The 24,718-nt window shown below is 40.9% G+C and overlaps 1 protein-coding gene across 8 annotated transcripts in view; it reads left to right on the top strand.

Moving 5' to 3' along the window:
• The window catches only part of CERT1 (ceramide transporter 1), a 141,541-nt gene that overhangs the window by 87,582 nt on the left and 29,241 nt on the right, over positions 1–24,718 (top strand). For 7 of the 8 annotated variants that reach the window (XR_011568711.1, XR_011568709.1, XR_011568710.1 and 4 more), the window contains 3 exons: positions 17,446–17,532; positions 22,771–22,863; positions 23,381–23,458. Coding sequence is in view for 5 of the 8 variants with exons in the window: in XM_070796852.1 (XP_070652953.1) it covers positions 17,446–17,532; positions 22,771–22,863; positions 23,381–23,458 (258 nt within the window). In the remaining 3 variants the exon portion in view is untranslated. The remainder of the gene's footprint in view (positions 1–17,445; positions 17,533–22,770; positions 22,864–23,380; positions 23,459–24,718) is intronic. The other variant, XM_019968064.2, reaches the window with a different exon arrangement.

Here is a 24,718-nt window from a genome sequence, read left to right as displayed (position 1 = left end):
CCCGCACTTTATTTTCCAAAGTAGTTTTTATACCTTAAGTTATGCATAGAGGATAATGGGGGAAGGGGTAGAGTCATGCAGTAAGCCAGGCTTTCTTCCTGCAAACTTATCATATGCAAAAGTTTAGGTGATTTGCATCATCTTCTAGCCCGGAGGCCTTTTTCTCTAAAGGTGATTATTCTAAAGTCAGGTGCCAGCCTCCAAAAAGCATTAGATAAAGTTGCATTCCTACAGAGCAAAGGTGTGGTGGGCTATAACAAGAAAAAGAATTAACTCAAGGGTCCCAGGTTACAAACATTAAAGCTACTACTTACACCAATTATATTAATCAATACACTGCCAGGGACACAGCAGATAAGGGATATGGAAACTTAGCAGCAAACATTGGCCCAACAAGTGAAAATCCCTTCACCAATACAATTTCTAATCAATCTTTTAACTGCTCAAAGGAATCTGTATTTAGACAGTTTAGAACATCTCCTGCCTCTCACAGTTGGGAGGCTCTGAACAGTCACACGTGGCCGGAAAAACCTATTCAGGCAGGCTAGAGGATTTCCAAAGGAGTTTGTAGGTTGAAACACTGTCACACCCAAGAATTATTAACTGGAGCTGTAAGCTAACTCTTTTTTCAGAGAGGTAGTGGGGGACAGCCCCCCGTAAAGTCAGAGGTGTAGGTGAAAGCACAAAGCAGAAAGTAGGCAGACTCTGGTGTTGGGGGTAGATTGCTCGAGAATTTCCAGGGAGACTCCTGAGGCTTGATCCCGCCTTTGCGTATGCCAAGCCTCCTTCCTCATGACCTTTGCCAGGGGCGGAGCTCGCTCCCCGCAGTTTCCTTTAATATTTTAGTAGCTTTAGTTATATATATTATAATTTTTAACCTTAAAACCTAGTTTCTAGTAAAAAGTAAGCACTTATAAACTGTGTTTTACATTATTCTTTAGATTGGCAAGTTTATAAATACTGTTTGTTCCTAGAAAACATTCACTTTCTTACAGAAAATGTCTTAATGCAGCATCATATTAATAATCCTCTAAGTACCTTTTAGAAGTTTCTCTGCAAAAGGAAACCTGTGTTCTGTAAATAATGTCCGAATATCTTACTTGGAAACAACTTGGGTATGCAATGGATTCCATTTAAGTTAATTAAGCGCAACTCTAAAGTTCAAGTTACCAAAATCTAGAAGGAGTATTTTATATAGACATACCCAAAACATAAATTGTTCCTAAAGGGTTAAAAGTTTCATCATATTGTTATTTTTACTTGCTGAAAAATTTTCTAACAGGAACACTAAGATTTTATTTGATTTCTAGTAAATTTAAGTATAATAAAAGTATTATGCTCTAAAGTGTTCAAACAAGAGATGGCAAGAGTGAATGTTGACATTCTAGGAATCAGCAAACTAAAATGGACTGGAATGGGTGAATTTAGCTCAGATGACCATTATATCTTCTACGGCGGGCAGGAATCCCTCAGAAGAAATGGAGTAGCCATCATGGTCAACAAAAGAGTCCGAAATGCAGTACTTGGATGCAATCTCAAAAAAGACAGTGATCTCTGTTCATTTCCAAGGCAAACCATTCAGTATGACAGTAATCCAAGTCTATGCCCCAACCAGGAACGCTGAAGAAGCTGAAGTTGAACGGTTCTATGAAGACCTACAAGACCTTTTAGAACTAACACCCAAAAAAGATGTCCTTTTCATTATAGGGGACTGGAATGCAAAAGTAGGAAGTCAAGAAACACCTGGAGTAACAGACGAATTTCACCTTGGAATACGGAATGAAGCAGGGCAAAGACTAATAGAGTTTTGCCAAGAAAATGCACTGGTCATAACAAACACCCTCCTCCAACAACACAAGAGAAGACTCTACACATGAACATCACCAGGTGGTCGACACCGAAATCAGATTGATTATATTCTTTGCAGCCAAAGATGGAGAAGCTCTATACAGTCAACAAAAACAAGACTGGGAGCTGACTGTGGCTCAGATCATGAACTCCCTATTGCCAAATTCATACTGAAATTGAAGAAAGTAGGGAAAACCACTAGACCATTCAGGTATGACCTAAATCAAATCCCTTATGATTATACAGTGGAAGTGAGAAATAGATTTAAGGGCCTAGATCTGATATAGTGCCTGATGAACTATGGAATGAGGTTCGTGACATTGTACAGGAGACAGGGATCAAGACCATCCCCATGGAAAAGAAATGCAAAAAAGCAAAATGGCTTTCTGGGGAAGCCTTACAAATAGCTGTGAAAAGAAGAGAAGCGAAAAGCAAAGGAGAAAAGGAAGGATATACCCATCTGAATGCAGAGTTCCAAAGAATAGCAAGGAGAGATAAGAAAGCCTTCTTCAGCGATCAGTGCAAAGAAATAGAGAAAAACAACAGAATGGGAAAGACTAGAGATCTCTTCAAGAAAATTAGAGATACCAAGGGGACATTTCATGCAAAGATGGGCTCGATAAAGGACAGAAATGGTATGGACCTAACAGAAGCAGGAGATATTAAGAAGAGGTGGCAAGAATACACAGAAGAACTGTACAAAAAAGATCTTCACAGCCAAGATAATCATGATGGTGTGATCACTCATCTAGAGCCGGACATCCTGGAATATGAAATCAAGTGGGCCTTAGAATGCATCACTACGAACAAAGCTAGTGGAGGTGATGGAATTCCAGTTGACCTCTTTCAAATCCTGAAAGATGATGCTGTGAAAGTGCTGCACTCAATATGCCAGCAAATTTGGAAAACTCAGCAGTGGCCACAGGACTGGAAAAGGTCCGTTTTCATTCCAATCCCAAAGAAAGGCAATGCCAAAGAATGCTCAAACTACCGCACAATTGCACTCATCTCAGATGCTGGTAAAGTAATGCTCAAAATTCTCCAAGCCAGGCTTCAGCAATACGTGAACCGTGAACTTCCTAATGTTCAAGCTGGTTTTAGAAAAGGCAGAGGAACCAGAGATCAAATTGCCAACATCCGCTGGATCATGGAAAAAGCAGGAGAGTTCCAGAAAAACATCTATTTCTGTTTTATTGACTATGCCAAAGCCTTTGACTTTGTGGATCACAATCAACTGTGGAAAATTCTGAAAGAGATGGGAATACCAGACCACCTGACCTACCTCTTGAGAAATCTGTATGCAGGTCAGGAAGCAACAGTTAGATCTGGACATGGAACAACAGACTGGTTCCAAATAGGAAAAGGAGTCCGTCAAGGCTGTATATTGTCACCTTGCTTATTTAACTTATATGCAGAGTACATCATGAGAAACGCTGGACTGGAAGAAGCACAAGCTGGAATCAAGATTGCTGGGAGAAATATCAATAACCTCAGATATGCAGATGATACCACCCTTATGGCAGAAAGTGAAGAGGAACTAAAAAGCCTCTTGATGAAAGTGAAAGGGGAGAGTGAAAAAGTTGGCTTAAAGCTCAACATTCAGAAAACGAAGATCATGGCATCCGGTCCTATCACTTCATGGGAAATAGATGGGGAAACAGTGGAAACAGTGTCAGACTTTATTTTGGGGGGCTCCAAAGTCACTGCAGATGGTGACTGCAGCCATGAAATTAAAAGACGCTTACTCCTTGGAAGGAAAGTTATGACCAACCTAGATAGCATATTCAGAAGCAGAGATATTACCTTGCCAACAAAGGTCCGTCTAGTCAAGGCTATGGTTTTTCCTGTGGTCATGTATGGATGTGAGAGTTGGACTGTGAAGAAGGCTGAGCGCCAAAGAATTGATGCTTTTGAACTGTGGTATTGGAGAAGACTCTTGAGAGTCCCTTGGACTGCAAGGAGATCCAACTAGTCCATTCTGAAGGAGATCAGCCCTGGGATTTCTTTGGAGGGAATGATGCTGAAGCTGAAACTGCAGTACTTTGGCCACCTCATGCGAAGAGTTGACTCATTGGAAAAGACTCTGATGCTGGGAGGGATTGGGGGCAGGAGGAGAAGGGGACGACAGAGGATGAGATGGCTGGATGGCATCACTGACTCGATGGATGTGAGTCTGAGTGAACTCCGGGAGTTGGTGATGGACAGGGAGACAAGGTGTGCTGCGATTCATGGTGTCTTGAAGAGTCGAACATGACTGAGCGACTGAACTGAACTGAACTGAACTGATGCTCTAAAGACATTTCTGTATTAGTTAAGCAAACAAGCTTAAGCTAACTTAAAAACATATATAAAGTCGGTACTAAATATATCATGGACCATATAAACCTGAAATTCATTCTGACCAGGTTCTTATATATTTCTGAGTACTTATATAAGAGCTTAATTGCCTTTAAACCAATTAAATAGAGCTCTTTTACCAAATAATTCTGACAGTACCACACATCTACAGCACTTATATAGAGATACGAGTAAACACACATATTACTGAATTTCAGCCAAAAATCAGTTGTAGTGATGTAAAATCCATCAGTTATAAAAGAGGTTGAATTCTATTTGGGTTTCTGCCAAATGGAACAAATCAAGATCACCTGTTTAGATTGTTAAACTCTTTGCTAGTATTTATGAGAGACATCACCGATTTGGTGGACATGAGTTTGGGTGAACTCCGGAAGTTGGTGATGGACAGGGAGGCCTGGCATGCTGCAATTCATGGGGTCCCAAAGAGTCAGACACGACTGAGCGACTGAACTAAACTGAACTGACTGATGAGAGACAATTCACATTTCTATTTGAGAAGTCAAGTAACAAGTTATTTACCCCATCTCAAGGCCAGAATTATTATTTTTTTCCTTTATTTACAAACCTCTTAAGATAATTAGGGGACATTTTGGGAGTGGTAAAAGGATTGGTGGGCTTTGGGTTGTTTCTGGAGCTACCCTTCTGATGCTGTAAAGGCTAGATTTGTAAAATAAGGTTTTTGGTTTGGCTCCCCCCCCCGCCCCCTTTCTCAAAGAATTGGGTGGCCATCTCAGTGACACCAGCAAAGGACTGACATACCCATTCACTTTTGTTGGAATCTTTCTTTCCTTCATTTAGCTTACAGGGGGCGGGGTGGGGGGGAGAGCCTCTTCCCAGCTAGCCCTCTCGAATTCTGTCAGGCTTCAAGTATCACCTATGGTCAGTTTAGTCAGACCATTGGCCTCCCACCTCCCAACTTGGTAATCCATTTGTAAACAATTTTGAGGATTCTCCCTGGTTTTAAGAAATTCTAACTGTGGCCCTTGTTTGGCCTTTGATCTGAAGAGGCTTGCCTACAAGCCTCATGTGTTCCTGTTGTAAAAGTAACCATTTGATAGTGTTTTGTGAGTAGAAAGGCAATTCAGACGGAAGATTATTAATAGTGGGGAACAGTAGTTAAAGTTTTAGGTACCTTTTATATCATTAATCTTTTTTTTAGCCTTTTACAACAAATCTTTCAATGAGACTTGAAATTTTGAAGTCTTTGGGGGCTTATGTTTACCAATTAAAATAGGTACGATATTTAAGATGAGAACTCTGTAAAATTTTAACAATTTAGTAGACCTTCCCACTCAAAGGGTCTAAGAAGGTAGCCTGATGAATATTTTTCCCTGCTAATATAATTTTAGAAAAGAAAAACTTACTGCTGTTGCAAAAAATCAGTTTGGAAGTGCTAAAAGAACCTATTTCGACCATTTCAGGGCTGAAGTCATTCTAGTTGCATTTAAGAACTTGCAAGCATACATAAACCCAGTTGGTATTCCCAGTGGTGACTGCCCACCCAAAGGGTTTGGCTGTAAGGCACAATTTCTCACTATTTTGTAGCCTAATTCAGATGTGGGATATGAGATATGATCTGAAGAACATTCTGAGGACAGAGTGTCAGATCAGATGTGTGCTTGTTCTGAGTCTGGCCCCAAGGAGCTCACCTCGCAGGGCGTGGTTCTCCCTGTGACAGCCTGCAGCTACCACTGGTGCCTGGACCATAGGTGATCAGCCTCGCTTGTGCTTCCCCTCAGTTCCCCCCATGAGTAGTGTTTACTTAATTTACTTAATGATTGTAGTGGAACTCCCTTATTCTCAGAGCTGAGTAATTCATTCTCTCATTTCACTAACAAAAGCTTTGTTCAGACCATATATCAACCTTTGTTTTTTGTTTTTTTTTTTTCAATTTAAGCCAAATTTAACAAATACCCAGCCATCTGTGTTTCCCTGGGCCCCTTGTCCAGAATCCCTAGGTCCTGCCTAAGAAGTGCACAAGTGCCCCTTGAGACTCCAAATCTGAAGTGAAATAGCATGAATAAAATTTTCAGGATCGTCATTCAAACTATGAGATTGGATTCTAGGAGAGCTCACCAGAACACCTGAGGAGTCCTGGTAAGCTGGTGGGGCTCTGTGGGCCCATGCTTGTCACTGAGCATGGGTTCTGTGTGGACTCCCAAGTGTCATTTAGTGGGCATCTCTGACATCCTGCCAGCTAAACCATGCATGTTGATAAAAATTAATCAGTCTGTCTGAGAAAGAAATGGAAAATTGTATTCAAGCCAAATTGAGGAGAACTGTTGTGCCCATTAGAAGTCAAAGCATAGTAGAATAACTTGAGATGGGAGCAGTACATCAAATGATGTAATATCGACAGTTTGCACAACCCAGTTCTACCGGAATAAAGTGATGTCATGTGATGCCTTACAGGATCAAGAAAGAAGTTTATCTTTTTAGGAGTTGTCTTGTTGATACTAGGAAACTATTGCGTTAGGATTGAAAAGTGAAAGTTCCTCAGTCATTTCCTACTCTTTGCGACCCCATGGACTATACAGTCTGTGGAATTCTCCAGGCCAGAATACTGGAGTGGGTATCCATTCCCTTCTCCAGGGGATCTTCCCAACCCAGGGATCGAACCCAGGTCTCTTGCATTGCAGGCAGATTCTTTACCAGCTGAGCCATCAAGGAAGCCCTTGCTGCTAAGTCGCTTCAGTTGTGTCCGACTCTGTGCGACCCCATAGATGGCAGCCCACCAGGCTCCCCCGTCCCTGGGATTCTCCAGGCAAAGTGAAAAGTGAAAGTGAAGTAGCTCAGTCGTGTCCAACTCTTAGTGACCCTATGGACTGCAGCTTACCAAGCTCCTCCGTCCATGGGATTTTCTAGGCAAGAGTACTGGAGTGGGGTGCCATTGCCTTCTCCAAAGGAAGCCCTTAGGCAGGTATTTTTCCTGATGGGGAAGATTTGGTCATGATGCATAATGCAGATATATAATAAATAATGGAGGGGAAAGGGGGGGCCAAAGGGAAGAGAAAAGTTTTTTTCTATGTTTAAATTTTTTTCTTGTCATAAAATACAAATTTTATGTCAAATCCCTGTAGTTTCAAGTTATATAATCCTTAAACTAGTGCCTGTTCTTACACATTTTTCTCCTTTTCAAGTTTTGAACCATTGGATTTTAGACACTAATTCAAACTTTGTTTTGTTCTTATCAAACAATCACAGTGTACTAGTTACTGAACAAAGATTTAGCTGTTTCTGTCCTCTGTAGCCACAGAAATTATAATCTTAAATCCATTCCTTAAGATATAACTAATGCAAGACACTGCTAGGCATAAAAGTGAACAAGCAAACACTTTAAAATCATTAATGAAATTTTAAAAGCCCATTATCGTCATCATCATTTATCTTGGTTTTATAAACACTGAATGTGAAAGTCATTCAGTTGTGTCTGACTCTTTGCAACCCCATGGACTATACAGTCCATGGGATTCTCCAGGCCAGAATACTGGAGTGGGTAGCCTTTCTCTTCTCCAGGGGATCTTCCCATCCCAGGGATCAAATCTAGGTCTCCTGCATTACAGGTGGATTCTTTACCAGGTGAGCCATCAGGGAAGCCCTGCTGGGCATGGGTGATATTTTAAGAATAAGACAAACAAGGATCCTGCCCAGGGACCTTGTTGTTGTTGTTTAGTCAGTAAGTCATGTCTGACTCTTTGCAACCTGGTGGACTATAGCCTGCCGGTTTCCTCTGTCTATGGGATTTCCTAAGCTAGAGTACTGAAATAGGTTGCTATTTCCTTCTCCAGGGGATCTTCCCGACCCTGGAGGGTCGGGATTGAACCTGTGTCTCCTGAATTGGCAAGTGGGTTCTTTACCACCAAGCTGCAGGGGAATCCAACTAAGTACATATATAATGGGAACACAGAGTAGTTAATGGGTGATTAGAATAATGTTTGTTATGAAACACTTTAACACTGGGAGGATATTAAGTCAGGGATGGCTTCCAGGTATAGTAACATCTGAGCTAAAACCTTAAGAAGGACTGAGCTTAGTATTTATTAACCAAGTGGATAGCCTGGAAAGTATTTGCTTATAGGCAAGCAAATAGAAAAGAAAACATTTGAAGACCCAGAAAGAAAAGAGAGCATTTTGCCCCAGGGTAACACAAAGCACTTATATGTGGAGGGTGGGGCCTGTACACAGTAGGGAGTGGCAAGACTGGCTGGAAAAATCTGCCTCAGGCAATGGGTTTGAGGTACAGGAACTTACCAGATCTAAAGTTTAGAAAGTCATTCCTGCTTCCTGCAGTGAGGAGAGTGGACTGAAGATGACAGTTGTGACCAAGGGCTTGGAGACTCTTTTCGGTATTAGAGGTAAGAATTGAAGATAGCTTAAATTCGGATTTCCCTACTTTCTTCAATTTAAGTCTGAATTTGGTAATAGGGAGTTCATGATCTGAGCCACAGTCAGCTCCCAGTCTTGTTTTTGTTGACTGTATAGAGCTTCTCCATCTTTGGCTGCAAGGAATATAATCAATCTGATTTCGGTGTCGACCATCTGGTGATGTCCATGTGTAGAGTCTTCTCTTGTGTTGTTGGAAGAGGATGTTTGCTACGACCAGTGCATTTTCTTGGCAAAACTCTATTAGTCTTTGCCCTGCTTCATTCCGTACTCCAAGGCCAAATGTGCCTGTTACTCCAGGTGTTTCTTGACTTCCTACTTTTGCATTCCATTCTCCTATAATGAAAAGGACATCTTTTTTGGGTGTTAGTTCTAAAAGGTCTTGTAGGTCTTCATAGAACCATTCAACTTCAGCTTCTTCAGCGTTCCTGGTTGGGGCATAGACTTGGATTACTGTGATATTGAATGGTTTGCCTTGGAAACGAACAGAGATCATTCTGTCGTTTTTGAGATTGCATCCAAGTACTACATTTCGGACTCTTTTGTTGACCATGATGGCTACTCCACTTCTTTTGAGGGATTCCTGCCTGCCGTAGTAGATACAATGGTCATCTGAGTTAAATTCACCCATTCCAGTCCATTTTAGTTTGCTGATTCCTAGAATGTCAACATTCACTCTTGCCATCTCTTGTTTCACCACTTCCAATTTGCCTTGGTTCATGGACCTGACATTCCAGGTTCCTATGCAATATTGCTCTTTACAGCATCGGACCTTGCTTCTATTACCAGTCACGTCCACAGCTGGGTATTGTTTTTGCTTTGGCCCCATCCTTTCATTCTTCCTGGAGTTATTTCTCCACTGATCTCCAGTAGTATATTGGGCACCTACTGACCTGGGGAGTTCCTCTTTCAGTATCCTATCATTTTGCCTTTTCATACTGTTCATGGGGTTCTCAAGGCAAGAATACTGAAGTGGTTTGCCATTCTCTTCTCCAGTGGACCACATCCTGTCCAGGAGCTGACCGTGGCTCAGATCATGAACTCCTTATTACCAAATTCAGACTTAAATTGAAAAAAGTAGGGAAAACCACTAGACCATTCAGGTATGACCTAAATCAAATCCCTTATGATTATACAGTGGAAGTGCGAAATAGATTTAAGGGCCTAGATCTGATAGATAGAGTGCCTGATGAACTATGGAATGAGGTTCGTGACATTGTACAGGAGACAGGGATCAAGACCATCCCCATGGAAAAGAAATGCAAAAAAGCAAAATGGCTGTCTGAGGAGGCCTTACAAATAGCTGTGAAAAGAAGAGAAGCGAAAAGCAAAGGAGAAAAGGAAAGATATAAGCATCTGAATGCAGAGTTCCAAAGAATAGCAAGAAGAGATAAGAAAGCCTTCCTCAGCGATCAGTGCAAAGAAATAGAGGAAAACAACAGAATGGGAAAGACTAGAGATCGCTTCAAGAAAATTAGAGATACCAAGGGAACATTTCATGCAAAGATGGGCTCGATAAAGGACAGAAGCAGAAGATATTAAGAAGAGGTAGCAAGAATACACAGAAGAACTATACAAAAAAGATCTTCACGACCCAGATAATCACAATGGTATGATCACTGACCTAGAGCCAGACATCCTGGAATGTGAAGTCAAGTGGGCCTTAGAATGCATCACTATGAACAAAGCTAGTGGAGGTGATGGAATTCCAGTTGACCTCTTTCAAATCCTGAAAGATGATGCTGTGAAAGTGCTGCACTCAATATGCCAGCAAATTTGGAAAACTCAGCAGTGGCCACAGGACTGGAAAAGGTCAGTTTTCATTCCAATCCCAAAGAAAGGCAATGCCAAAGAATGCTCAAACTACCGCACAATTGCACTCATCTCAGATGCTGGTAAAGTAATGCTCAAAATTCTCCAAGCCAGGCTTCAGCAATACATGAACTGTGAACTTCCTGATATTCAAGCTGATTTTAGAAAAGGCAGAGGAACCAGAGATCAAATTGCCAACATCCGCTGGATCATGGAAAAAGCAAGAGAGTTCCGGAAAAACATCTATTTCTGTTTTATTGACTATGCCAAAGCCTTTGACTTTGTGGATCACAATCAACTGTGGAAAATTCTGAAAGAGATGGGAATACCAGACCACCTGACCTGCCTCTTGAGAAATCTGTATGCAGGTCAGGAAGCAACAGTTAGAACTGGACATGGAACAACAGACTGGTTCCAAATAGGAAAAGGAGTCCGTCAAGGCTGTATATTGTCACCCTGCTTATGTAACTTATATGCAGAGTACATCATGAGAAACACTGGACTGGAAGAAGCACAAGCTGGAATCAAGATTGCTGGGAGAAATATCAATAACCTCAGATATGCAGATGATACCACCCTTATGGCAGAAAGTGAAGAGGAACTAAAAAGCCTCTTGATGAAAGTGAAAGTGGAGAGTGAAAAAGTTGGCTTAAAGCTCAACATTCAGAAAACGAAGATCATGGCATCCGGTCCCATCACTTCATGGGAAATAGATGGGGAAACAGTGGAAACAGTGTCAGACTTAATTTTTGGGGGCTCTAAAATCACTGCAGATGGTGATTGCAGCCATGAAATTAAAAGATGCTTACTCCTTGGAAGGAAAGTTATGACTAACCTAGATAGAATATTCCAAAGCAGAGATATTACTTTGCCAACATCTAGTCAAGGCTATGGTGTTTCCAGTGGTCATGTATGGATGTGAGAGTTGGACTGTGAAGAAGGCTGAGTGCCGAAGAATTGATGGTTTTGAACTGTGGTGTTGGAGGAGACTCTTGAGAGTCCCTTGGACTGCAAGGAGATCCAACCAGTCCATTCTGAAGGAGATCAGCCCTGGGATTTCTTTGGAAGGAATGATGCTAAAGCTGAAACTGCAGTACTTTGGCCACCTCATGCGAAGAGTTGACTCATTGGAAAAGACTCTGATGCTGGGAGGGATTGGGGGCAGGAGGAGAAGGGGACGACAGAGCATGAGATGGCTGGATGGCATCACTGACTCGATGGATGTGAGTCTGAGTGAACTCCAGGAGTTGGTGATGGACAAGGAGGCCAGGTGTGCTGCGATTCATGGTGTCTTGAAGAGTCGGACACGACTGAGCGACTGAACTGAACTAAATTCGGATAGAACAGTAGGAATGTACATAGACAAATCAGGTATTTGGAAAGTAGTATGTGGTAACTGAATGAGGGAAAAAAGGATTTCAAGAACAGGCCCAGGTTTCTGCCTAAGACATATTGATGTGGAGAGGGAAGAACAGATTTTAGACCTGGTGCATATAAGTTTAAACATTCACATGAGGAGTCTATCTTATGTATTATTAGATGTAAAGATCTGCATTTAGGAGTGAGATGACAGGCTGTGAACTTGGGAATCTTCAGATGATGACTGAAGTCATAGAAATAGTAAGAATGCTGTGGGGAGAGCAAAGGTGGAACCCTGAGGAGCACTCACATTTACGGAGTAGACAGAGGAGGAACCTGCTCGGGAACCTGAAAAAGTGCTTGCTTTTCCCAGTGCATAGGTGAATGCTTAGTTGTGTCCAACTCTTTGCAACCCCATGGACTATAGCCCACCAGGCTCCTCTGTCCATGGAATTTTCTAGGCAAAGAATACTAGAGTGGGTTGCCATTCCCCTACTCCAAGGGATCTTCCTGACCCAAGGATGAACCCGTGTCTTCTGCATTGGCTGGTGCATTCCCAGATGGCATCACCTGGGAAGCCCAAGTGCATGCTGAGTTGCTTCAGTCATGTCTGATCGTTTGTGACCCTACAGACTACGTAACACACCAGGCTCCTCTGTCCATGGCCATAGCCTACCAGGCTTCTCTGTCCATGGGATTCTCTAAGTATGAATATTGGAGTGGATTGCTGTACCCTCCTCCTGAGGATCTGCCCGGCCCAGGGATTGAACCCTGTTCTCTTATGTCTCCTGCATTGGCAGGCAAATTCTTTACCAGTAGAGCCACCTGGGAAGCCTAAGAGGACTGGGAAATTACAAATCCCAGAGGGAAGCTATGACAAACCTAGACAGCGTATTAAAAAGCAGAGACATTACTTTGTCAACAAAGGTCCATCTAGTCAAAGCTATGGTTTTTCCACTAGTCATGTATGGATGTGAGAGTTGGACTATAAAGAAAGCTGAGTGCTAGAGAATTGATGCTTTTGAACTGTGGTGTTGGAGAAGACTTCTAAGAGTCCCTTGGACTACAAGGAGATCCAACCAGTCCATCCTAAAGGAAATCAGTCCTGAATATTCATTGGAAGGACTGATGCTGAACCTGAAGCTCCAATACTTTGGCCACCTGATGTGAAGAACTGACTCAGAAAAGACTCTGATGCTGGGAAAGATTGAAGGCGGGAGGAGAAGGGGATGACAGAGGATGAGATGGTTGGATGGCATCACCGATTTGATGGACATGAGTTTGAGCAAGCTCCGGGAGTTGGTGATGGACAGGGAGGCCTGGGGTGCTACAATCCATAGGGTCACAAAGTCAGACACAATTGTGCAGCTGAACTGACTGAACTGAGGAGGATGAGGGCACCAATGAAGATCATTAGCATAAGAAACTCTGCTAATAGGGCAAGTAAGATAAAGACTCTGCAGTGTCCCATAGACTTAGCAATAAATAGCTCTTTCCTTTGGCAAGCTTAATGAGATAGATAAGTTTTTTGTTTTTACTTCAGAGGACATTTATTTATTTACAACTTAGTTGAAATATAATTAACATATAACATTGTGTAAGTTTAAGGTGTACGATGTAATGCTTTGGTACACACACACACATACATACATACATACATACATACATATATGGGCTTCCATCACTGCAGATGGTGATTGCAGCCATGAAATTAAAAGACGCTTACTCCTTGGAAGGAAAGTTATGACCAACCTAGATAGCATATTAAAAAGCAGTGACATTACTTTGCCAACAAAGGTCCATCTGGTCAAGGCTATGGTTTTTCCAGTGGTCATGTATGGATGTGAGAGTTGGACTGTGAAGAAAGCTGAGCACCAAAGAATTGATGCTTTTGAACTCTGGTGTTGGAGAAGACTCTTGAGAGTCCCTTGGACTGCAAGGAGATCCAACCAGTCCATCCTAAAGGAGATCAGTCCTAGGTGTTCATTGGAAGGACTGAAGCTGAAGCTGAAACTGCAGTACTTTGGCCACCTCATGTGAAAAGTTGACTCACTGGAAAAGACCCTGATGCTGGGAGGGATTTGGGACAGGAGAAGAAGGGGACGGCAGAGGATGAGATGGCTGGATGGCATCACTGACTCAATGGACATGAGTTTGGGTAAACTCCGAGAGTTGGTGATGGACAGGGAGGCCTGGCGTGCTGTGATTCATGGGGTCGCAAAGAGTTGGACATGACTGAGCAAGTGAACTGAACTGAATTGATAGCTCCGTTGGTAAAGAATCCACCTGCAATGCAGGAGACTCTGGTTCAATTCCTGGCTCAGGAATATCCGCTGGAGAAGGGATAGGCTACCCACTCCAGTATTCTTGGGCTTCCCTTGTGGATCAGCTGGTAAAGAATCTGCCTGCAGTGTGGGAGACCTAGGTTCGATCCCTGGAGAAGGAAAAGCTACCTACGCCAGTATTCTGGCCTGAAGAATTCCATGGAGTGTATAGTCCATGGGGTCGCAGAGAGTTGGACATGACTGAGCAACTTTCAGTATACATATATGCTGTAACATGATCACAACATCTGTCACCTTACATTTTTACAATTTTTTTTTTTTTGCTGTGAGAACTTAAGTATTTTAATAAAGGAAAATTTATTCCAGTTCTTTCTCAGATTTTTAGCACTGTAGTTCCCAATTGGTAGACTCCTGAGACTCTGACTCTTGAATAGATTGAATGAGCATTAGAACTTCGTAAAGTATAGATGTGGTTATGATCAGTGGAATTTAAAAATCATTAGAAAACATTTGAGTTCAGAATAGATTTTTGGTATTTTATGGTTTTGTAACATCAACAGAGACCAAAATGATTCTGTTGACATTTGAGTGTCTGAAATGTTTTGGCTTTATAAAGGGCGTCTTGCAGGACTCTCTTTCATGATATAGCTGGTCATTAGATGGTTATGTTAGGGAGGGATAAATCTTCCTCTACCTTTCTTTGTTTTTTCTGGCTCATCTAAAAAATTAAATTGACACAGGACAGATGAACAGGAGAAAATCAAGGTTTAATGATATGTCTATGTGGGAAAAATCCAGGGAAACTGAGTAACTCCCCAAAATGGCCGAAATTCTCACCTTAAATAGCATCTTCAGCTAAAGACAAAAGATGGGGACATAGTGGTTTGGAACTTAAAAGACGGGTAAGGTAATTCACATGAAGAGGGAAAAGCAGATGTTTGGTAAACCATTGTTTGCTGGGCCACGCAGAAAATGTGGCACACTGCAGGCTCTGGTCTGCAGATCCTGCTGAGTTTCCCTCATAACATCTAGCCCACATTCCGTGCAGATCTCTCTAGTGATTGCTGTGTTCTCGGCACAGAAACTTTGTCTAAAACTTTTTTAGATCATGAGAGGGGAAAATCAGAATTTCTTCCTGAATCTTTCAGGCCTTTGTTTGTTTTTAGCTAGCTCAGAATAATCCACGTGCCAAACAGATATTTTGGTAATTCATTGAGATGTGCACTTTTATGTGTGTTGTAGTTAAATTAAAAAGTTCAGGGGGGTTTTGAAGTGACTTTCATGACCCTCTAGAACTGTTGCACTGAATCAGGATTTCTGATATGCCTGTGCCAAATAACAGAAGCGCTAGAGCACAGTTCCTCCTGCTCTTCTTGTGGGGCCCCAGGCTGTGGCAGGGTAGAGATGAGTTACTACAGACTTTTTAATGGAGTTGTGGTGACTTGGAATTTTCAGTCTTAATTGGGAAGATTCCAGACAGACCCACAATAGTTCATTTGTCTTATTTTGTATATTTAAAAATTTAGGAAACTTAAACCCAAGCCTGCCTTTTCAGCCTTCAGTTTAACCATAATATGAAGCTGCTGGGGAGAGGAATATTCCCCCCTCTACCCTCCTTGAGTTCTTGTGCCTGGACTAATAATAAAATTGACATGAGACAGATTAACAAGAGAAAAACAAATTTTAATTCATCTGCATGGCGGAGTCTCACAGAAATGGGACCTAAAAAGAGGCCAAAGCATTCAGCTTTTATGCTCATTCAACAAAGAAACAATAAAATTTTGAGGAATTGATAGGATGATAGGGCCTCGGATGGTGGCTCAGTAGTAAAGAATCCACCAGGGCTTGATCCCTGGGTCAGAAAGGTCCCCTGGAGGAAGAAATGGCAACGTACTCCAATATCCTTGCCTGGAAAATTCCATGGACAAAGGAGCCTGGCGGGCTATAATCCATGCGATCGGAAGTCACACGACTTAGCAGCTAAACAGCAACAACAAAGCAACCTCTGGATGCAGGGAATGCACGTTTCACATGAGATTTGTTTCCTGTTTTCAGGGAGATTGGAGTGTCAGAGTGTTCCTCTTGCATCAGCCATTTCTTATGTAAATTTAATTCAAAATACTCAATATGCCATTAAGAACCATGAGGTAGCCTCCTCTGGACCCCAATAGCGCTGTTGTTCCGCTTGTAGTCTACTTGTTGTTCAGTCCACTTAAATGTGTTTTATCACCGCAAGACACCTTGCTTGTACATACCTTGCTTGTTTCCTTTTTGCTGTTATTCTTTGTATTTTTATCTTGTGATGCAGCTGAGGTTCTACTTGCATTACAACTACTAGGAGGACTTATTAACATGCATATTCCTGGCTCTACCCAAGACCTACTAAAAAGTAACTTCTGTGAATTGGGGCCTGGGACTTTTCATTTTAATAAGTTCCCCAGGCAGTTCCTCAAGTGATTGGGAGCCACTGCTTTACTGTTCTAAGCAGGCTTTCAAGCATTAGTTCAACTTTTTTCTCTATGACGTAATTGTCTTTACTTAGGAAGATCCCCTTCAGAAACCCTGTTGGTACTTTTCATCGGCTATAGACCTTCTGCAACTTTGTACTTAAAACCTCCCTGCAATTCTATATGGTTTCTGACAAGTACTCATGTCACAGGTACTCAACTCTGCCACTGTAGCATGAAAGCCGACACGGACAGTCTATGAATGAATGGGCGTGATTATGTCCCAGTAAAGCCCTAATTTCATACAATTCCCATGTCATGATTTGGGCTTGGGGGCACACCGCTCCACTTGTGGGGTCTTACTTTCCCAACCAGAGATTGAACTCGGACCTTCGTGAGGGAGAGTGCAGAGTCCTAACCACTGGACCACCAGGAATTCTTTGAAATGTTACTCTCTTGTTTCTCAACCACTTAAAAATGAAATGCTGAGCTTAAAGGCCATTCTGAAAGTAGACAGTGGACTAGAATTGGCCATGTAGTTCACCAACCCTGTTAAACTGTATCTGCCCTAACACAGTCTTGGTGAATATATAGTAAGTATTTGAGTGAATTCACTCACCAAATGAGTGAATTAATTGTAACACCAGTGATTTTGTATAGAGCATATTGGCCATAGTTCATTAACCCCCTGCTAACTATATTTGCCCTAACACAGTCTTGGTGAATATATAGTAAGTATTTGAGTACCAAGTGAATGAATTAATTGTAACACTAGTGGTTTTGCATAGAACATATGTTGTTCATCTTTGTGTATTACCTTAGTGTACTAACTGGTTCCAAAATGTTTGACGGCTCACTTCTAAATTTTCTCCGAGAGTTAATGCCAGGACTATCACTGTTTTCTGTTTTCTTGAATCAGCTGCTTTTTTCTCCCTCTCCATGTGTCTAAATAGGAAGGCCCAAACAGTTTGATTAATGAAGAGGAGTTCTTTGATGCTGTTGAAGCTGCTCTTGACAGACAAGATAAAATAGAAGAACAGGTATGTAAATTAAAAAAATTTTTTTAAATCCTTGATGTATATTTCATATAAATAGAATTTGAAATCATGATCCTAATAACCTAAGAAATGAACTACATTGAGTCTACAAATATAGAAGCACCTTTATAAGTCACTTTTTTCATTGATCAATTTTCAAGCAATAGAAAGAAGACTAATAATTGTTGAAACGAAGCATGCATAAATAACATGAAATTGAATGGAAATATTCTGCCTGTTCTCTTTGAAGTATCCAATTTTCAGTTCAGTCCAGCCATTTAGTTGTGTCAGACTCTTTGCGACCCCATGGACGCAGCACACCAGGCTTCCCTGTCCATCACCATCTCCTGGAGCTTACTCAAACTCAAGTCCATTGAGTCAGTGATGCCATCCAATCACCTTATCTTCTGTCATCCCCTTGTCTCCCGCCTTCAGTCTTTCCCAGCATAAGGGTCTTTTCCAATGAGTCACTTCACATCAGGTGGCCAAAGTATTGGAGTTTCAGTTTCAGCAGCAGTCCTTCAATGAATAAATATTCAGGACTGATTTCCTTTAGGATGGCCTGGTTGGATCTCCTTGCAGTCCAAGGAACTCCCAAGAGTCTTCTCCAGCACCACAGTTCTAAAGCATCAATTCTTTGGCACTCAGCCTTCTTTATAGTCCAACTCTCACATCCATACATGACTACTGGAAAAACTATAACTTTAACTAGATGGACCTTTGTTGGCAAAGTAATATCTCTGCTTTTTAATATCCTGTCTAGGTTGGTCCTAGCTTTTCTTCCAAGGAGAAAGCTTCTTTAAATTTCATGGCTGAAGTCAGCATCTGCAGTGATTTTGGAGCCCCCCAAAAATAAAGTCTGTCACTCTTTGCATTTTTTCCCCATCTATTTGCCATGAAATGATGGGACTGGATGCCATGATCTTAGATTTCTGAATGTTGAATTTTAAGCCAGCTATTTCACTCTCCTCTTTCACTTTCATCAAGAGGCTCTTTAGTTCTTCACTTTCTGCCGTAAGGGTGGTGTCATCTGCATATCTGAGATTATTGATATTTCTCTCAGCCAATTTTATTATAATTCTATTATCATTATCCAATTTTATTATCATTCTATTAATAAAAAAACATATATTTGCTCTGAGTTAAAACAGTCTCTTTGAATTTCTCTTCATCACCAAATACTATATGAATTTGAAAGGAAGATGACCAAGAATTTATTTTTCTTCTATGTTAGTACCATTCAGTTTTTATTGTTAACTCATTTATTGCTTTCACTACCTTCACCATAATTACTTCCTCACTTTTAACTTTGCTTAGTGTTTTTTTTTTTTTTTTAATTTTAAATTTTATTTTATTTTTAAACTTTACATGCTTAGTGTTTTATCATCATTAAATTCACAGCAATTATACCAAGCCTTTCTGGGAAATTGAAGGGAAGTATTTCTTAAATCCTTCAACTCAGTTTCAAGATTAATTTGGGTCTTCACCTTCTTTAGAGGCTTCCCTGTGACTCAGATGGTAAAGAATATGCCTGCAGTGCAGGAGACCCAGGTTCAATCCCCAGGTTGGGAAAATCCCCTGGAGAAGGGAGTGGCTACCCATTCCAGTATTCTTGTCTGGAGAATTCCATGGATGGAGGAGCCTGGTGAGCTACAGTACATGGGGTCCCTAAGAGTCAGACACTTTTGAGCAACTAGCACTTTCTTTCACTTTTTCACTTTACCTTAATTCTGCAACAGTGCAGTTACCATGTTTTACCACTAGATGGTACCATATATTACCACTAGGTTCCTAACATTGTACAGGAGGCTGTGATGAAAACCATCCCCAAGAAAAAGAAATGCAAAAAGGAAAAATAGTTGTCTGAGGAGGCCTTACAAATAGCTGAGAAAAGAAGAGACACAAAACGCAAAGGAGAAAAGGAAAGATATATCCATCTGAATGCAGAGTTCCAAAGAATAGCAAGGAGAGATAAGAAAGCCTTCCTAAGTGACTGGTGCAAAGAAATAGAGGAAAACAATAGATTGGGAATGACTAGAGATCTCTTCAAGAAAGTTAGAGATAACCAAGGGAACATTTCATGCAAGGATGGGCACAATAAAGGACAGAAATGGTATGGACCTAACAGAAGCAGAAGGTATTAAGAAGAGGTGGCAAAAATACACAGAACTATACAAAAAACATCTCTATCACCCAGATAACCATGATGGTGTGATCACTCACCTAGAACCAGACATCCTGGAATGCTAATTCAAGTGGGTCTTAGGAAGCATTACTACAAACAAGGCTAGTGGAAGTGATGGAATTCCAGTTGAGCTATTTCAAATCCTAAAAGATGATGCTGTGAAAGTGCTACACTCAATATGCCAGCAAGTTTGGAAAACTCAGCAGTGGCCACAGGACTGGAAAAGGTCCGTTTTCATTCCAATCCCAAAGAAAGGCAATGCCAAAGAATGCTCAAACTACCGCACAATTGCACTCATCTCACATGCTAGGAAAGTAATGGTCAAAATTATCCAAGCCAGGCTTCAAGAGTATGTGAACTGAGAACTTCCAGATGTTCAAGCTGGATTTAGAAAAGGCAGAGGAACAGGAGATCAAATTGCCAACATCCGTTTGATCATAGAAAAAGCAAGAGAGTTCCAGAAAAACATCTACTTCTGCTTCACTGACTACGCTAAAACCTTTGACTGTGTGAATCACAGCAAACTGGAAAATTCTTCAAGGGATGGGTTTACCAGACCACCTTACCTGCCTCCTAAAAAATCTGTATGCAGGTCAAGAAGCAACACTTAGGACTAGACATGAAACAACGGACTGATTCCAAATCGGGAAAGGAGTACGTCAAGGCTGTGTATTGTCACCCTGCTTATTTAACTTATATGCAGAGTACATCATGAGAAACGCTGGGCTGGAGGAAGCACAAGCTGGAATCAAGATTGCCAGGAGAAATATCAGTAACCTTAGGTATGCAGATGACACCACCCTTGTGATGGAAAGGAAAGAGGAACTAAAGAGCCTCTTGATGAAAGTGAAAGAGGAGAGTGAAAAAGCTGGCTTAAAACTCAACATTCAGAAAACTAAGATCATGATATCTGGTCACATCATTTCATGGCAAATAGATGGGGAACCAATGGAAACAGTGACAGACTTTCTTTTCTTGGGCTCCAAAATCACTGCAGATGGTGACTGCAGCCATGAAATTAAAGACACTTACTCCTTGGAAGAAAAGTTATGACCAACCTAGATAGCATATTAAAAAGCAGAGACATTGCTTTGCCAGCAAGGTCTGTCTAATCAAAGCTGTGGTTTATCCAGAAGTCATGTACAGATGTGAGAGTTGAACCATAAAGAAAGCTGAGTGCTGAAGAACTGATGCTTTTGAGCTGTGGTGTTGAAGAAGACTCTTGCGAGTCCCTTGGACTGCAAGGAGATCCAACCAGTCCATCCTAAAGGAAATCAGTCCTGAATGTTCATTGGAAGGACTGATGCTGAAGCTGAAACTCCAATACTTTGGCTACCTGAAGGCAGGAGGAGAAGGGGATGACAGAGGATGGGATGGTTGGATGGCATCACCGACTCAATGGACATGAATTTGAGCCAGCTCTGGCAGTCGGTGATGGACTGGGAGGCCTGGTGTGCTGCCGTCCATGGGATTGCAAAGAGCCAGATATGACTAACTGAACTGAACTGAACTTAACCACTAGATGGTACTTATGCTTGAATTTTAGTTATTCTCAAGACTATAAGCATCTTAGAAATAAGTCATGTGTGTCAGTTGTATATCCTAAATTAACTTGCATAAAAAATTGGCTTGTTTATTCCTTTTGATTTTAAAGGCAGTGAAGGCTATTATGCTGTCACCTGCAGATGGGCACTTGCCGCCTGCCTCTATATGGATTAAATCACAGGTGCTGCTGCAACTGCTGTCCTTCAGCACTCCCTAAACAGAGTACAGGTTGGAGAGGAGGAATGAGGCACTCCGTGCTCTGGGGAAATTGGCAGAATAGGCCTTCAGATAGATATCTTTAGGACGTGATTTTATGAGCCCAGTTCACTGAACTCCTTCATGGTGATTTCTGCTACTGGTGACTAGCTGACATATGCAAAAATGCATTTGATTACATATACTCCCCCTTCACCAAAATCATAAATATGCTGACCTTCCCTCACTGCCTCTTTGGAGCAGTGTCTCAGAGCTGTCTGCCATGCTCCTTCCTAGGCTGTGGTCCTCATTTTCCCCAAGTGAAGCTTGGCTCACAGCTCTCATGTTGTGCATCGTTTTAAGTTGATAGTGCCCATTTACTGATCTGTCTACCCAAGGTAAGTCATCTGCAACAGTGGCTGTTTGCTTTTCATGTTCATTTTATAGATCTCATTTCCCGTTTTTTAACATGCAGAACTCTAAAACTTCCAGTTCCTAAGTGAGTTCTCATTTTGGGTGCCAAAAATGTAGCATCTGAAATAGCATCCTTGTATTTGGGTGCTTTTTTTTTTGGTGTTGAGGTTTTTTTTGGTTAGTTTTTTCCCCTTCACTGTGTTTTTCCTTTTGTTTTAATCTGGGTTATTTGGGGAAGAGTTTTGAACTTTTCAAGAGATCAAGACAAGTTAGTCTTGAGTTTTGCCACTAACTATGTAGCTCAACACTTATTGCCTAAATCCTCTGGGCCTTGGTTTTCTAATCTTTGAAACAAGTGCTTGGACAGGATGATTCAGATCATCCCTTCTGGCTTAAAATGCTCCTCTACTGAATATCAGTATGGTGGTTGAGTTGGAATTGAAGAGAATCAATGAAAACTTCTTTAGCCTTTGAAAAAAGAAATATTCAAGGGGCTATCCATATCCTTGGTCTAAGGTTAGTATCTTTGGAATCTGAAAGAAAATCAGGATACATCAAGTGTCAAGATTTGGCAAGACTTGTGTCTTTAGAAGTAGCTTCATAATTCAAATATTTATAAATACTAGATTGAGGGCAGGAGGAGAAGGGGACGACAGAGGATGAGATGGCTGGATGGCATCACTGACTCAATAGACGTGAGTCTGAGTGAACTCCCGGAGTTGGTGATGGACAGGGAGACCTGGCGTGCTGCGATTCATGGGGTGGCAAAGAGTCGGACACACTGAATGAGCGACTGAACTGACTGAACTGAAACTGTTAAGTAATTAAATGTTACACTGTCCACTCTTAAGTTGCAAAATACACTTTGTAACCTTCCTATTTAAAATTATGTGCTTTCTTAGTCGCAGAGTGAAAAGGTCAGGTTACATTGGTCTACTTCAATGCCATCTGGAGATGCCTTTTCTTCTGTGGGGACTCATAGATTTGTCCAAAAGGTAAGCTAATGCCAGAGTTTACTGAAAGTATATACTGTATTCTTCACTGTTGATGAAACTACCCTGTTACATAAGTTTTCTTCATTTTTCTGAATTTAAGTAATGAGATTTTTTTTGTTTGGTATTACATGTTTTCTTCCATAGACATCCTCCAAAAACTGTTAGAAATCTTCTTCTGACTGTAATGTTCTTCCATTTTTATTTAAGGGAAAAGAAGGGTGGGGGATAGGGAATGGCTTGTCCAAAACAGTTAACCAGAAACGTGGCCAGCAATATTAAATCTTTTTTCTCTGGGGTTAAGTGATACCATTTTGTATTTTTGGCAGCCTGCATTCTTTATAGAAGGATTTTGGAGCATTACACATAATAGGTGCATGAAGTCAGCCCTCGCTGCTGAGCCTGTTTCATATAGTGCTTTGTTCTCTCTTTCTTTATCTTGTGTTTGGAAGTTGGTACTGAATGCTCTGTTGCGCCTTTGTTCTGATTACTTGGTTTTTTCTTTGTCTGTCTCTGGTAGCCCTATAGTCGCTCTTCCTCCATGTCTTCCATTGATCTAGTCAGTGCCTCTGACGGTGTTCACAGATTCAGCTCCCAGGTACTGTATGAACGTATAGAGTGGACTCGAGTCTGTCTGTGCTATGTTTCAGCCTGCTTTCCCAGTTCCTAGAAGTCTTTTGATTAGGCCACTTGTTTTGGTTTGAATTTTAAATAGTAACATCAAGCATTAAACAAGCCTTCCTTATCTGCTAAATAGTTTCTCTGTCAGGCATGCATGTGCCCTTTGTATCCTCTGTTGTTGAATAGCTTGGAATTTCACCATATAGGAGGTACTCCTGAAAGATTTCAAATTGAACTGAAGCGAGTAGAAGGTATCTGGTTTTTAACTATGCTGTGATATCTGTTTCTTCAGACAGCATTCAGCAACTTTTGTGGACATGGTCTATAGGATATGTTATAGCATCAAAGTGGGTTTCAAGTCTCACTTCCAATATAATTTAAAATATCTCATAATATATTCAACAGGGAAATAACTTTTAAAATAAAATTTGTCTCATTACCATTCTAAGTTTTGTTGAACTGGTTGTATTTTCCTTAGGTAAATTACCCTTGGAAATGAGTATTCCTGTCCATATGATAAATCTATGGAAATTGATTTTAAATTATTTAGTATCAGCATCATTTAAGAATTTAGGATAGGGATTTGGATGCGTGCCATCTCTGCCCTCATAATAAAATCAAAAGTACCAACAGAAGGATATTTTTGCATCAGCATTAGGTTAAAAAAATTTTTTTAATCTTTACATACTTGCCATTCAACCTTGTATTTTTATGGTGATGGCATTTTGTTTGTGATATGTCATCACATGTTAAGAACCTGAACTCTACTCAAAATGACCACGTTTAAATCTGGTTTCCTACATAATATTTGACAGCTTTTCTAACTCCTCTGTGCTTTGCTTCTGTCATCTAGCTAGGACTGTGTTAGAGCTGGAACCTAGCATGTAGGAAGTGCTCAATAAATGAGCTTTTATCATTGTCATATTATTTCTTTGAGCTAATCAAAATTATCTGAATTATTTTTTTCTCTCAGTTTTCCAGTAAATGATTTTTAAAAATCAGTTTAAACCAGGTGTATGAATAAAATTTACATTAGTTTTCAACTATGTAATAAAGAAGAAAATTGTTTATGACTCAGATTTCTTTTCTGACTTTTGTAGCTTTTTTCTCGAACATTTTTGGGAAAGAGATATATCAGTTTCTCATCAGAAATTACCCTTAGCCAGATTTATTACAGTATTTCTCACCTCCGGCTAATTCATTTATGCATGCTTTTAAAATAGTGACTTTTATTTTA

The sequence above is a fragment of the Bos indicus genome, chromosome 10, assembly GCF_029378745.1.
Source record: "Bos indicus isolate NIAB-ARS_2022 breed Sahiwal x Tharparkar chromosome 10, NIAB-ARS_B.indTharparkar_mat_pri_1.0, whole genome shotgun sequence".
Classification (NCBI taxonomy): Eukaryota; Metazoa; Chordata; class Mammalia; order Artiodactyla; family Bovidae; genus Bos; species Bos indicus.
Note: the sequence above shows the minus strand (reverse complement) of the source record. Positions and strands in the feature narration are given on the sequence as shown.